Genomic DNA, 16723 nt, shown 5'->3' on the forward strand with positions numbered 1-16723 from the left:
CCCTGTGAATATGTCTGATCAAAAGACTCACGTCCCCTGTGAATATGTCTGATCAAAAGACTCACGTCCCCTGTGAATATGTCTGATCAAAAGACTCACGTGCCCTGTGAATATGTCTGATCAAAAGACTCACGTCCCCTGTGAATATGTCTGATCAAAAGACTCACGTCCCCTGTGAATATGCCTGATCAAAAGACTCACGTCCCCTGTGAATATGTCTGATCAAAAGACTCACGTCCCCTGTGAATATGTCTGATCAAAAGACTCACGTGCCCTGTGAATATGTCTGATCAAAAGACTCACGTCCCCTGTGAATATGTCTGATCAAAAGACTCACGTCCCCTGTGAATGAGTTTTTGAGTTTGAGTTTAACTTTATTGTCCCAAAGGGAAATTTGTCTTAGGCATTTGTACAGCAGCAATAGGGCAATGACAAACGTAACAGACAGTACAGTACATCTGAAGACAAACGGCGTATAAACAAGAGGACAACATAGTACATGATACAGCCTGGGCTACGAGTTAACAACTCTACCTACCCAAATATTGCACATCAGTATTCAAATTCAAATATTGCACTTCAAGTATTGCACAATTCCAAAACCGCATATCAAACCAAACCATCATAAAACCATGGTTACTTAAAACTAAAAACATTAAAACCACAGTAAAGGGTAAAAGAAATAAAAAGATAAAATGATAAGAGAAATAAAATGAAATAAAATGAATATAAAACTAACTAAGGCAAGATAAATATCACATGACCAGACAGACTGCAGGGACAGCCACGCTCAGAGTGAGCTACCATGTATGCCACACCAATACCATCAGAGATTTCTCGGATCATCCGGCTCTTTAAGGAGGGTTCCAGAATCACCGGGCTCTGTCCTCTCACGACCAGGAAACGTTAATCCAGAGGTTTCCTGGGTCGTCAGGCTCTTAATGGAGGGTTCCTGGGTAGCCGGGCTCTGACCTCACAGAGGACAGAGCTCTACCCCCTAGTGGGAGGACGGCAGTTTATTTAATAAGGCTATAGATGTTGGGAGGAAGGAGCGCTTATAGCGGTTACTCTTAAAGCTACAGGCTCTGAAGCGCCTTCCAGAAGGTAGTAGCTCATAGTCAGGATATAGAATGTGGGTGGGGTCATCCAAAATGTTAAGAGCCAGATTCACTGCTTTCTTATCGTAAATGGTCTGGAGGGGGGGGAAGTCCCTCTGCCCTATGATCTTCATAGCAGTTTTTATCATTTTGTTGATTTTAGACTTGTACTGGATAGAGAGGGTGCCGAACCATGCCTCCATGCCATACCTTATTAGGCTACCCAACACTCCATTGTAGAAAGTTAGCATGATCTTGGAACTTACTCCAAACAGTCTCAGCCTTCGGAGAAAGTGGAGTCTTTGTGCTAATTTGCCACACAAATAATCAACGTGTATATTCCATTTGAACAAGTTGTCGATTTTTACACCCAAGTATTTGTAGGAGCTAACTTGTTCAAGTTTGTGAACAAGTGAATGTCATTCAAGTGAATGTCTGATCAAAAGACTCACATCCCCTGTGAATATGTCTGATCAAAAGACTCACGTCCCCTGTGAATATGTCTGATCAAAAGACTCACGTTCCCTCTGTGAATATGTCTGATCAAAAGACTCACGTCCCCTGTGAATATGTCTGATCAAAAGACTCACGTCCCCTGTGAATATGTCTGATCAAAGACTCGCGTCCCCTGTGAATATGTCTGATCAAAAGACTCGCGTCCCCTGTGAATATGTCTTATCAAAAGACTCACGTCCCCTGTGAATATGTCTGATCAAAAGACTCACATCCCCTGTGAATATGTCTGATCAAAAGACTCACGTCCCCTGTGAATATGTCTGATCAAAAGACTCACGTCCCCTGTGAATATGTCTGATCAAAAGACTCACGTCCCCTGTGAATATGTCTGATCAAAAGACTCACGTCCCCTGTGAATATGTCTGATCAAAAGACTCACGTCCCCTGTGAATATGTCTGATCAAAAGACTCACGTCCCCTGTGAATATGTCTGATCAAAAGACTCACATCCCCTGTGAATATGTCTGATCAAAAGACTCACGTCCCCTGTGAATATGTCTGATCAAAAGACTCACATCCCCTGTGAATATGTCTGATCAAAAGACTCACGTCCCCTGTGAATATGTCTGATCAAAAGACTCACGTCCCATGTGAATATGTCTGATCAAAAGACTCACGTCCCATGTGAATATGTCTGATCAAAAGACTCACGTCCCCTGTGAATATGTCTGATCAAAAGACTTGCGTCTCCTGTGAATATGTCTGATCAAAAGACTCACGTCCCCTGTGAATATGTCTGATCAAAAGACTCACGTCCCCTGTGAATATGTCTGATCAAAAGACTTGCGTCTCCTGTGAATATGCCTGATCAAAAGACTCACGTCCCCTGTGAATATGTCTGATCAAAAGACTCACGTCCCCTGTGAATATGTCTGATCAAAAGACTTGCGTCCCCTGTGAATATGTCTGATCAAAAGACTCACGTCCCCTGTGAATATGTCTGATCAAAAGTTGCAAATGGCGCTGGCGTTGTCAGCTCTTGCCTGGTCTTTTGCTTGTGGAAGAAGAAAGGAAAATGCAGAGGCGGAAACATCAGGCGATGATACAGCGACAGGCTCAAGGCCGCCATTGTAAATAGACAGGCTCCAGGTCGCCATTGTAAATAAGAATTTGTTCTTAATGACTTTATGACCTGGTTAAATAAAGGTTCAATAAAAAAATAAAAGGTGCTTTTCTGATGTTCATGTCGTGAAACGCTTTGTGTATTGCAATGATCAGAGGAGATAAAGTAAAAAAATTTGAAGAACATTTTGTGCGTCAATCAGTGATTTCTCTACCAGCTGAGCAGCCAATCAGAGTGATTTATCTCACCGACGACGATTCAACAGGTTGAATCTGCTGAAAAAGATTCAACCTGTTGAATCTGCTGAAAAAGAAAAGGTGCGGGACACACGGCAAAGTCTAGAGCCACAGACGCTCACCGACCGCCCAGACATGGCCGACGTCCCACCGTCGGCTTGGTGTGTCAGGGCATTTAAAGGAACAGTTCACCTCGAAACAAAAAACAATCGGACATCATCCACTCAGTCCCATCAGGTTGAAACTCCATTGAAGTTCACAGGACCCCCAAACACACTACGAGTTAGCTCCAGAGTTAGCTCCAGAGTTAGCTCCAGAGTTAGCTCCAGGGTTAGCTCCAGAGTTAGCTCCAGAGTTAGCTCCAGGGTTAGCTCCAGGGTTAGCTCCAGAGTTAGCTCCAGAGTTAGCTCCAGGGTTAGCTCCAGAGTTAGCTCAGTCCCATGGCAGGTTTCTGTCAAAGATGAATGGGCTTGAGTTGTTTAGGGCATAAAATGGCCGTCACATTTCTCTAACCAAAATCGAGCAGCATGATTGAAGTGTTTGCAGTATTTGCTTGTTTAAGCAGCGTGATCCTATGTAGAGGAGCGTAAAACCTGAGCTGCTGACCGTAGAAGAATTTCATGAATACGGGTTTAAATGGAGAGTTTGAGTGTCCCACTATGGTATTGTAGGGTTGTCCTGAGTGGAAGTTGCTCTGGATTGAGGCGTCCTGAGTGGGAGTTCTCTGGGTTGAGGAGTCCTGAGTGGAAGTAGCTCTGGATTGAGGGGTCCTGAGTAGACGGTGCTCTGGATTGGGGCATCCTGAGTGGGAGTTCTCTGGATTGGGGTGTACTGAGTGGGAGTTATCTGGATTGGGGTGTACTGAGTGGGAGTTCTCTGGATTGGGGTGTACTGAGTGGGAGTTCTCTGGATTGGGGTGTACTGAGTGGGGGTTCTCTGGATTGGGGTGTACTGAGTGGGGGTTCTCTGGATTGGGGTGTACTGAGTGGGAGTTCTCTGGATTGGGGTGTACTGAGTGGGAGTTCCCTGGATTGGGGTGTACTGAGTGGGAGTTCTCTGGATTGGGGTGTACTGAGTGGGAGTTCTCTGGATTAGGGTGTACCGAGTGGAAGTTGCTCTGGGTTGGGGTGTGCTGAGTGGAAGTTGCTCTTGATTGAGGCGTACTGAGTGGAAGTTACACTCAGGACGCCTCAATCCAGAGCAACTTCCACTCAGGAACGTCCTAAGAACTTTTGAAAGAGGCGCTGGTTGCTGGTGGACTAATGGGATGGTGCAGGGTTCATGCATGATCACAACGTTCTGCCCAAGTCTTACTTTCCCTCACTCACTCTGTTTCTCTGTGCTTCCTTCACTTAGTCTTATTTTCACACCCGCCATATTGTTTTCCTCCTTCATTTCCTCCATCCTTCACTTCCTCCTTCCTCCTGTAAGATCATCTATTATTAATATGGAGTTTCTCTCTCTCTCTTGCTGACCAGTGTGATTCTGTGCTCTCTCCTGCTGAATCAATCCATCCGTCTGTCTGTCTGTCTGTCTCTGTCTGTCTCTGTCTGTCTGTCTCTGACTGTCTGTCTGTCTGTCTGTCTCTGACTGTCTGTCTGTCTGTCTGTCTGTCTGTCTCTGTCTGTCTCTGTCTGTCTGTCTCTGACTGTCTGTCTGTCTGTCTCTGACTGTCTGTCTGTCTGTCTGTCTGTCTGTCTGTCTCTGACTGTCTGTCCGTCCGTGTCTGTCTGCGTGTCTGTCTGTCCGTCTGTCTGTCTCTGACTGTCTGTCTGTCCGCGTGTCTGTCTGTCCGTCCGTCCCTCCCTCCCTCCCTACATGCATCCGTCCATCCAGGTTAGAGGTGCTACATGTAGCATTTGAACGTCAATACCAGTCTCTTTTCACAACAGCCTTTTGAGGTGCTAAAGCAGGAAGTAAAGCAGGTGTAACCAATAACATTAACAAGGGCTCTGGCAATGGAAAGCCTAAACAGAATGGAATTGGAACGCCATGGTGTATTGGTTAAACCTCCTTTACGTCCTGCTTTTACCACCTCGAAATGGCTCCATAAGTCCAAATCAAATGACCTCATTAAATGTGATAGACAGCCTCTCTCCGCCTCTCCTCTGCCTCCTCCATTGGTTTCTCCACCTGCTGGATCTAGAGGGGAAACTCTGGGGCATCACTTTACGGCTCAAAGCAGGAAGAGGTTCTGTTCAGGAGACAAGTAGCCACTTCCTCTTTGCAGTAGGAAGCAACAGGGTTTACAGGAAATGTAGTCTTAATTTTGAGAAACAGTACAGAGTAGGGCTGGGACGGATCAGAAAACCCACGGATCGGATCGCGTGACGGATTTTGAGCCACGGATCACGGATTTTTCGGATCAGCAAAAAAATAAAATATAGGCTATATCAGATTTTTTCTCTCAAAATTAGATTTTCGATTTGAATTTTTAATACTATTATACTTCTCTAACCATTTGTTGCCCTGCACAGCTCAAAAAATATTTTTTTCTCATGACACAATTTATGCTTTTACTCTGAAGGCAGACTTCCTGTTTTAGGTGGCACTGCGCCTAACTTCCTGGCTGTTGCGTGCTAACGTAGTCACTTGACACGAGTAGGCTACAGACCAGACCTGAGTCTGGAAACATAACGTTGATGCTACGTTATGCTACTCAGTGGCCCCACGTGTTGTTTTGTTGTTATGTGTCCAAGGCAACATTTCACCGTCCGGTGATGTGTTCGTGAAACGTGTGCGCGTGTGTGTGTGTGCGTGTTGTGGCTCTCGCTATCTTGTGCAGCGCGCAACATGCTGCTCGCATTCCTGTGCTTTTTCAGAGGTGTTGAAATAAGTTTGCTGTCTTTAGTAGTCACTAGCCACAGCCTTCAGAGAGACTTTACAGCGAAGGGATGAGGAAGCTCACTTGTGCTTGCCATGATGATGCCTGTCTGTGTCTGGCTGTGCTGCAGGCGTTCTCATACACTAACGTTAAACGTTAAATGAAACGAAAGGGGGGGGGGTGGGGGGGGGGGGGGGGGGGGGGGGGGGGGGGGGGGGGGGGGGGGGGGGGGGGGGGGGGGGGGGGGGGGGGGGGGGGGTCCGCGGACCACGACGTTCCGAACCGTGTGCCGAACCGTGGGGGCTGATCCGTACGGGTCACGGATTATCCGTGATTATCCGCCCTAGTACAGAGATATAGAGGCGTCCCATCATCTCCACCATGCTCTCATTGTCCTTTGTCTCAAAGGGGGACTATGGATCGCCCATGCGTTAGTCCGTTGTTCGTTCGTTCGTTCGTTACACTGTCATGTTGACTTTGTGCCACTAGGGGGGCGCCATTGACAATGAATGGGGACTCGGTGGTAAAGCAATACAGTTAGTTATTCTTATACAATTTCACTCATATTTCAAGTACACTCAGCAATCACTGACTGACCCGAGGGTGAACCTACTGGTGGGGGTTACTTTACTTTGACTTTGACTATTTGCTTTGTTGTTTACAGTAATTCTAGTATCAGGTGTCAATCTGAGAATGATTCATATTTAAATGCTACTTGTAACACCTTTAATATATTAACCTAAAGTCCTCTGTTGTGCTGATTTTAACCCCCATGATCTAAACTGATTCTGTCCCTGGATCCACCCCCTCCTTTCCATTGATCTATTCACGCCCCTCCCCTTCATCCTTAAGGTTCATATTTCAATAAGATATTTCTCTCTTTCCTGCTGACCCCCGATATGAAACTTTTGGCCTATACCGATAACTGATATTAACATTGCTGTTATATTAACATTGCTGTTATGGCCCATGACCGATATTTACCCATGTCGATACGATCTGTATAAAAACACATTTCTATGATAATCACATTTTGTACATAGTGAAAAACACATGTAAACGCTGAATTTGAAAAAGTTATGCATTTCTTTATTCACAAAAGATTTGGAAGAGCCCCCACATCATAGATTTACCGCATTGTTTCCTCTCAATGTGAAAGTGTTGGCTGGTACCGATAACCGATATTAACATTGCAACATCGGACCGATGCCAATATGTTAAAAAATTACTAACATCGGCCGATACCGATATGATTGCGCATATATCGTGCATCCCTACTCTTTCTTCCTTCCATCTTCCCTCCCTCCCTCTCTCCCTCTCCCCCCCTCCCTCCATCCATTCAGGATCATGTATTAACTCAGATCTCTCACTCTGTCTTGCTGACCAGTGTGAATCTGAACCCTATCTGGACTGTGTTGAGGAACTCTACTATACAGCAAGACCTAACCTGGTAGTACTCTCTCCTTCTCTCTCTCTCTCTCCCCCTCTCCTGTCTCGTCCTCTCTCTGTCCTTGCTTTCACTCCTTTTCCAACATGCTATTGCTTTTGGCTGTTCAATCGTTCGGTGGTCGTGCTTTTTGGTCTGTTTTTTTTCCCCTTCTTCTTTTGTACAGTTAGTAGTCTTCATCCATGAATACCAATCTTTGGTTTATGACTTGTTCTTTTGTTCATTTCCCGCCCTGCCTTGACTGACTGGTGTTGGTTCAGTTGCCATGGCGATAAGAGGAGTTGTTGTTTAGTGTAGCACACTCCTCCAAGCTGTTAGCAGGCAGAGCAGGTGAAGGACCAAAGAGATAGAAAGACGTTCAGTAACCTCGCTGAATCAGCCAGCAACACAGTGACCTCAGATGTACGCACACACGCACACGCACACGCACGCACACACACGCACACGCACACACACACACACACACACACACACACACACACACACACACACACACACACACACACACACACACAGCTGGTAGGGATCCAGTGCCTTGCTCACAGACACTTCAGCAGGACAGATGCTTGCTGATCAGGTTTTTGAACACAAGCCATCACACATGCTGTACACTCCGATCCGGGATCCACCGATATGGCCGATAACTAGGGGTGCACCGATCACGTTTTTTGCCACCGATCACCGATTGCCGATCACCTATGAGAAATATCTGCCCAACCGATCATCGACCGATCACCGATTACCGATTACCGATCACCGATATATATATATATATTTATTTTATATTTTGTAGGCTAAAGGAAACTGCCAACATGAGACAGATGGGAGTTCAACCGTTTAGTTGTCAGTTCTCTTCAGTACAGTACAGCAGTATAGGCTTTTTACAGCATTATGACAGGAATAGTAGGATTGTGTGTGGTCTGGAAAAAGGAGGCAATAAAATATACAAACAGGTCAGTAACCAAGCTTGCTGTTATATAGGCCAATTATAGTGATAATTAACAACTAATAATATATAAATGATAATTAGGTAAACTGTAAGTCAGTTACTCTTAAACACCAGTCTTGAACCATGACTAAAGCCAAAGAGCTCCCACTCATAGAACCGGGGTTATGCACAATAACCGTCATACATTGGGATCCGCATCGAACGAACATCAAAACGACCCGCCCATCGAGGCCGAGTTACAGTGTTATAATTAGCAGCACTATGAGTGCGATCTACATAATGGTGACAGGGTTACATGACGGGAGAAACAACAGAATCACAAGCTACACACGAGCTAAACTCCATCTGAGTAGTGGCATTAATTAGCGCATCCGTCTGAATGGAGCGCACATCCACATAGCAGCACACTTTCGCTTCCTTCAAAGTGCCCGCGGGAACATCAATGCTTGCGTGGAAATTGTCTGTGTGTGCGCGTGCACTACCCCGACTACCACGTTAATCTGGGACTTTAATACACACGGATTTAACAGCATGCAAATGCCTCGGTAGGCGGGAGGACTGGAGGTAACTTCTCTGCTGAGTCTGCTGTAATCACCAGCTGATTTGTGTGATTCAAAGACGCAAGAGGTGTGTTGACAGTCTGGTGCGGTGTGTGCATGGAGGTGAGTACACTGATGAAAGCAAAGCGTGTGCTTTGCAACACAATGATATAAACGTTAGAGCACAATATGAAAGTTAAACGATAGACATTGAAGACATGAAAATGGGCTGCCTCATGTTTCTCACGTGCAGCATGATCGGCTATGCGATCGGCAAAATTAAAGGAATATCGGAAACAGCAGATCACATATTTGAGGTCCAAATCGGCCGATACAGATTGCGTGCAGATCGATCGGTGCACCCCTACCGATAACCAATGTTAACATTGACGTTATGGCCGCTAAGCGATATTAACATTGACGTTATGGCCGATAAGCGATATTAACATTGACGTTATGGCCGATAAGCGATATTAACATTGACGTTATGGCCGATAAGCGATATTAACATTGACGTTATGGCCGATAAGCGATGTTAACATTGACGTTATGGCCGATAAGCGATATTAACATTGACGTTATGGCCGATAAGCAATATTTCCTGATGTCGATATGATCTGTATAAAAACAACTTTCTTCTGATCATCAAATTGTGTACATATTGAAAAACACATGTAAACACTGTGAATGTCTTTATTTCCAAAAGGTTTGGAAAAGCCCATAAATCATAGATTTACCACATTGTTTCCTCTCAATATGAACATTTTGGTCAATACCGATAACCGATATTAACATTGCCGTTATTTTGCTCTTCGGACCAAAACCGACTTCACATCGGCCGATATGATATGATTGCAGATATATGGTGCATCCCTGACTCAACTTCTGCATGTTTTCCATCTTGTATCTGCTGTTTGTTGATGTCTTTCTTTTGACATGTTTCTCTACAGTGTTTCTCTCTACTTTACTCATGTTGCTTTTTATGTCCTCTAACCTCTCTGCATAGTTGACCAAAGCAACAAGGCCTTATTCGTATGTGTCTGTGTGTGTGTGTGTGTGTGTGTGTGTGTGTGTGTGTGTGTGTAATGTGTGTATTTCTGTGTGGTTTACAGTATGTGTGCTTGCCCCTGCACACGTGTGTGTGTGTGTGTAATGTGTGTGATGTGTGTATTTCTGTGTGTTTTACAGTATGTGTGCTTGCCCCTGCACACACGTGTGTGTGTGTATTTTTGTGTTTTACAGTATATATTAGGGGTGCTCCGATCCGGCTAAGCCACGATCCGATCCGATTCCGATTCTTGGGGTCACGATCCAATTCCAGAATCGATTCCAACAATTCTCGATTTCAACGATTCTCGATTCTAACGATTCTCGATTCCAGAATCTAGAATCGATTCTCGATTACAGTATGTAGTTTTATATTGCAATAACACACAAAGGTAAATCTAAGACAAAAAATTACAAATGTATTAATGCTGAACTTCAAATTCAACTTCTGAAGTATTACAGTCAGGGCCTAAATTCATTTGCAAACTAGGGGGGAATTCCCCTCATGTTCTTCAGATAAGATGGATTTATAGGCTGGGGGGGATCTGTAGACTTTGAGAAGGATTTATAGATTTTGGGGGGAATACATTAACCAGAGTTCTTAAGTGCAAGAGGTGGTGGCACCGTGGCAGTACAGTACACAAATGACATGGACATTTGGACACTTATTCAGCCGGTATCTTGCATGTTGCCTTCATGTGCACCGTGAATTTTTATTTTTATTTTTTTACAATACAAAGAAGAATCGATTCTTGGGAGTTTGGAATCGATCCACGAATCGTGGCATTAGCAATCGCGATCCTTTCAGAATCGATTTTTTTGGAGCACCCCTAATATATATATATATACACACACACACACACACACACATATATGACATTAATTCAATTAAATCAATTTATTGCCATGTCAACATAGTTGATAGGAATTTGTCTTGGTTCACTCTCAGACAAAAAGACAAAGACAGTGCAGCAGCAGTACACCATATACAAACAATAACCATTAAACACAAGAAAAATCCCCTATCCTAGCCTATGCAGATGCCCTCCTCTTACCTCAAGAGCAGCACCACTGGCCAATGGAGTCATGCGCCAAAGTATTTGCCATGCATGCCGATTGCTAAATAAAGTCTGTTAAATCCTCCCAACTGGCCTCTCATGATTGAAATATATTTATATCGAGAAAAAGCCTTATGATTATCGTGATATTGATTTCAACCATATCGCACACCCCTATGTAGAAAATCAGCAAGACCTTTGCTTTTTACCAAAATTGTTTGGCTTCCTCTTTTTTTATTTACATTGGGAATCATATCTAATCATTTCTGACAAATCTAATCTGTAAGATATTTTTAAATCAAATAAAAAAAGTATTGAAAATTAGCTTTTGTTCCATCAGCATGCATTTATTGGTCATTGGGCCGGGCGATATGGACACAACAATGTTTTGGACCAAATACCTCGATATCGATATTGCAATAATAATGTACAGTAGGGATGACTATTGGTGCTTTCACAAAATATTGACACAATGAGATGTTTGATAAATATACATCAGTAATGTGGATATTATGACTAAGTCGGTAAAGGTAAATAATAGAACAGCTAGAGCAGTCCGGTGAGTTCAGAAAGTTACATCACTTTACTGTAAACCAAGAAAAGACAACGCTTATGCCATATCACAATGTTACAATATCTAAAATCGATAATAGAGCTGAGCTTATGTTCTCTGTATACTGTCTCTGTGGACATAGAGCTGAGCTTATGTTCTCTGTATACTGTCAGGCACTATTGTTCGTATTAGCCTCTTCTCAAGTTGCACTAGTATGCAAAAGTCTTATTTTGTTTATTATGTTGATGTTTGAAGAAAAGTTAAGCTGAATAGTTATGAGAAATAAATACAGGGTGTGTTTGTTACACAGGTGTCCTGCTTCTTTTTATTCAGTATCATTGCTGGTTGACGATACCAGCTTAGAGGTGTATTATCGCTATCAGGTGGACTGAAGTTGCACTACAGACAGTTATGGGCCACACTCGGGAGCCCTGCTTAAAAAAAAAAAAAAAAATTACAAAGAAAATCGGTATACCGGTTCGATCCGGTTTAGACGGCAATATCAAACCGGTTTTAAAATTTTCAAACCGACCCAGCCCTAGTGTAGAGCTGAGCTTATGTTCTCTGTATACTGTCTGTGGACGTAGAACTGGGCTTATGTTCTCTGTATACTGTCTGTGGACGTAGAACTGGGCTTATGTTCTCTGTATACTGTCTGTGGACGTAGAACTGACCTTATGTTCTCTGTATACTGTCTCTGTGGATGTAGAACTGAGCTTATGTTCTCTGTATACTGTCTGTGGACGTAGAACTGAGCTTATGTTCTCTGCATACTGTCTCTGTGGACGTAGAACTGACCTTATGTTCTCTGTATACTGTCTCTGTGGACGTAGAACTGAGCTTATGTTCTCTGTATACTGTCTCTGTGGACGTAGAACTGGGCTTATGTTCTCTGTATACTGTCTCTGTGGACGTAGAACTGAGCTTATGTTCTCTGTATACTGTCTCTGTGGACGTAGAACTGGGCTTATGTTCTCTGTATACTGTCTCTGGACGTAGAACTGAGCTTATGTTCTCTGTATACTGTCTGTGGACGTAGAACTGGGCTTATGTTCTCTGCATACTGTCTCTGTGGACGTAGAACTGAGCTTATGTTCTCTGTATACTGTCTGTGGACGTAGAACTGAGCTTATGTTCTCTGTATACTGTCTGTGGACGTAGAACTGAGCTTATGTTCTCTGTATACTGTCTGTGGACGTAGAACTGAGCTTATGTTCTCTGTATACTGTCTGTGGACGTAGAACTGAGCTTATGTTCTCTGTATACTGTCTCTGTGGACGTAGAACTGAGCTTATGTTCTCTGTATACTGTCTCTGTGGACGTAGAACTGGGCTTATGTTCTCTGTATACTGTCTCTGTGGACGTAGAACTGGGCTTATGTTCTCTGTATACTGTCTCTGTGGACGTAGAACTGGGCTTATGTTCTCTGTATACTGTCTCTGGACGTAGAACTGAGCTTATGTTCTCTGTATACTGTCTGTGGACGTAGAACTGAGCTTATGTTCTCTGCATACTGTCTCTGTGGACGTAGAACTGACCTTATGTTCTCTGTATACTGTCTCTGTGGACGTAGAACTGAGCTTATGTTCTCTGTATACTGTCTCTGTGGATGTAGAACTGGGCTTATGTTCTCTGTATACTGTCTCTGTGGACGTAGAACTGAGCTTATGTTCTCTGTATACTGTCTCTGTGGACGTAGAACTGGGCTTATGTTCTCTGTATACTGTCTCTGTGGACGTAGAACTGGGCTTATGTTCTCTGTATACTGTCTCTGGACGTAGAACTGAGCTTATGTTCTCTGTATACTGTCTGTGGACGTAGAACTGGGCTTATGTTCTCTGCATACTGTCTCTGTGGACGTAGAACTGAGCTTATGTTCTCTGTATACTGTCTCTGTGGGTGTAGAGCTGAGCTTATGTTCTCTGTATACTGTCTGTGGACGTAGAACTGAGCTTATGTTCTCTGTATACTGTCTGTGGACGTAGAACTGAGCTTATGTTCTCTGTATACTGTCTGTGGACGTAGAACTGAGCTTATGTTCTCTGTATACTGTCTCTGTGGACGTAGAACTGAGCTTATGTTCTCTGTATACTGTCTCTGTGGACGTAGAACTGGGCTTATGTTCTCTGTATACTGTCTCTGTGGACGTAGAACTGGGCTTATGTTCTCTGTATACTGTCTCTGTGGACGTAGAACTGGGCTTATGTTCTCTGTATACTGTCTCTGGACGTAGAACTGAGCTTATGTTCTCTGTATACTGTCTGTGGACGTAGAACTGGGCTTATGTTCTCTGCATACTGTCTCTGTGGACGTAGAACTGAGCTTATGTTCTCTGTATACTGTCTCTGTGGACATAGAGCTGAGCTTATGTTCTCTGTATACTGTCTCTGTGGACATAGAACTGAGCTTATGTTCTCTGTATACTGTCTCTGTGGACGTAGAACTGGGCTTATGTTCTCTGTATACTGTCTCTGTGGACGTAGAACTGGGCTTATGTTCTCTGTATACTGTCTCTGTAGACATAGAGCTGAGCTTATGTTCTCTGTATACTGTCTGTGGACGTAGAACTGAGCTTATGTTCTCTGTATACTGTCTGTGGACGTAGAACTGAGCTTATGTTCTCTGTATACTGTCTGTGGACGTAGAACTGAGCTTATGTTCTCTGTATACTGTCTCTGTGGACGTAGAACTGAGCTTATGTTCTCTGTATACTGTCTGTGGACGTAGAACTGGGCTTATGTTCTCTGTATACTGTCTGTGGACGTAGAACTGGGCTTATGTTCTCTGTATACTGTCTGTGGACGTAGAACTGAGCTTATGTTCTCTGTATACTGTCTCTGTGGACATAGAGCTGAGCTTATGTTCTCTGTATACTGTCTCTGTGGACGTAGAACTGAGCTTATGTTCTCTGTATACTCTCTCTGTGGACGTAGAACTGAGCTTATGTTCTCTGTATACTGTCTGTGGACGTAGAACTGAGCTTATGTTCTCTGTATACTGTCTGTGGACGTAGAACTGAGCTTATGTTCTCTGTATACTGTCTCTGTGGACGTAGAGCTGAGCTTATGTTCTCTGTATACTGTCTCTGTGGACGTAGAACTGAGCTTATGTTCTCTGTATACTAGGGGTGGGGGGAAAAATCGATTCACCTAAGTATCGCGATTTTTAATGTCACGATTTTTTGAATCGATCTTTTATTCCAGAATCGATAATCGCAAAAAAAAAAAAACTTTTTTTTTTTTTTTTTTTTTTTGTGCTTGCAGTCAGGCCACTCACTGAACAGCAGGCCAGGCGTCGCCTACTGGTTTACTAGTGGTTTTATTACTTTATTAGTTAGTCTGAAGTAATAATTACACTTCAGGGTTAAAGTGGGTGCATCTCATTGTAAAATTGGACTTCAAACGGCCCAAATCTGGCTTCAAACGGCCCAAATTTCACGCCCGTCGGCCCATATCGGCCTGGCCTGCTTGGTATCTAATGCCCGGCCTGAATTATGATCCCAGTCCGCCCCTGTTTTTAACTATATCGCCCAGCCCTACTCATGATAAAATATACAGTCTCTAGTGTATGATTCAACTTTTCCCATGTTCTAATCTAGTGTAAAAAAGCAAACAAACTGAAAAAAGAAAAGAAAAAAATAAACAAAAATCGCAATAAATCGTAATATCGAATCGCAATAATCGTAGAATCGCAATACTTAAGAATCGCAATATAAATCGAATCGGCACCCAAGAATCGTGATAGTATCGAATCGGGAGATAAGTGAATCGCCACAGCCCTATGCAAAACCTACACTATATTCAAGTTGGTGATTCTTAACAGGGGTTGCCATCTTATCGGGCTCCTAAAAACATGAGCATGGCTGCTGCAGTAACGCCCCCGCCAGTAAGGACGGGATTCTTACTGTATCTCACAAAACAGTCGATACGCCATAGTGCGTATACGATTCAGTACAACCACAACACCATGTAAGCAAAGTTCAGTGACGTTTGACTGTGCAGAATTATGTTTATTTCTCAACCGCACATCCATCTAGAGATGGCGTTGTCTTGCTAGAATGCAAACCATTTTAACCGATTGATACCTGATGCAGCATTTGTGTGTGTATCCCTTTAAAGGGATACGCACACAAATGAGGGATATACACGCAAATGCTGCGTCAGGTATCAATGGGTTAAAATGGCATTACAAAATGACACGTCATTTGGATGGAGAGCTTGTGAAGTTGTGATGAGCAAGCTGTCTCATTTGTGATGGCTACAGTAGAATCCAATCAAACTGATATTGCTATCAAAACAATTGCCCTGTGATACATATTGTAATTTTTTTTTATTACGGTGTGTTTGAATTTCGCTCGATCCTCCCATCCTCAGCCACTGGTAATTGGGCAGTTCAAGGTCTCGGCTGTAGCGTTATTTTTTATTAATCGCATCATTTGTCTGCTTTGTTGTAGGACCTGCAGATGGATTACAGTCACGATTCACCTAGTCTACTGGGAGGAAACAAGTAAGTCTCTCTCTCTCTTCCTCTCGCTCTCTCTCTCTTCCTCTCCATCTCTCTCTTCCTCTTCCTCTCTCTCTTCCTCTCTCTCTCTCTCTCTCTTCCTCTCTCTCTCTCTTCCTCTCTCTCTCTCTTCCTCTCTCTCTCTCTTCCTCTCTCTCTTCCTCTCCATCTCTATCCCTTTCTGTCTCTCTCTCTCTCTCTCTCTCTCTCTTCCTCTCTCTCTCTTCCTCTCGCTCTCTCTCTCTTCCTCTCTCTCTCTCTTCCTCTCTCTCTCTCTCTCTTCCTCTCTCTCTCTCTTCCTCTCTCTCTCTCTCTCTCTCTCTTCCTCTCGCTCTCTCTCTTCCTCTCTCTTCCTCTCTCTCTCTCTCTCTCTTCCTCTCGCTCTCTCTCTCTTCCTCTCTCTCTCTCTTCCTCTCTCTCTCTCTCTCTTCCTCTCTCTCTCTCTTCCTCTCTCTCTCTCTCTCTTCCTCTCTCTCTCTCTTCCTCTCGCTCTCTCTCTCTTCCTCTCTCTCTCTCTTCCTCTCCATCTCTATCCCTTTCTGTCTCTCTTCTTTCTCTCTGTGTATCTGTGTTCTTTATTTCTCCCACTTCGTTCCTGTAGACTTGCAAGTGTTTTACTTTTCTCTAGTATGTGATTTTGATCTCATACTGTAGCTTTAAATCATTTATTCACAAGGGAGCAGTAGCTTGAAGATGCTCTGTGTGTGTGTGTGTGTGTGTGTGTGTGTGTGTGTGTGTGTGTGTGTGTGTGTGTGTGTGTGTGTGTGTGTGTGTGTGTAGACAAATATTTTCCCGTCCCATTCCCAAGATTGACAGTAGAATTAACTTGTTAAATACAACAAGTAATATCGTGCGAATTTGATGCTTCTTTTGGGCCAAATTGATATTTGA

The 16723-nt window shown here is 43.6% G+C and overlaps 1 protein-coding gene across 1 annotated transcript in view; it reads left to right on the plus strand.

The window, feature by feature from the left end:
* Positions 1-16723, plus strand: part of LOC310788875 (mitogen-activated protein kinase kinase kinase kinase 3-like) — an 80453-nt gene that overhangs the window by 27549 nt on the left and 36181 nt on the right. The window contains exons 14-15 of the mRNA XM_083650453.1: positions 7124-7186; positions 15783-15835. Coding sequence (XP_083506579.1) covers positions 7124-7186; positions 15783-15835 — 116 coding nt within the window. The remainder of the gene's footprint in view (positions 1-7123; positions 7187-15782; positions 15836-16723) is intronic.

The sequence above is a fragment of the Poromitra crassiceps genome (genome assembly GCF_964638095.1).
Source record: "Poromitra crassiceps genome assembly, chromosome: 14".
NCBI classification, from domain to species: domain Eukaryota; kingdom Metazoa; phylum Chordata; class Actinopteri; order Beryciformes; family Melamphaidae; genus Poromitra; species Poromitra crassiceps.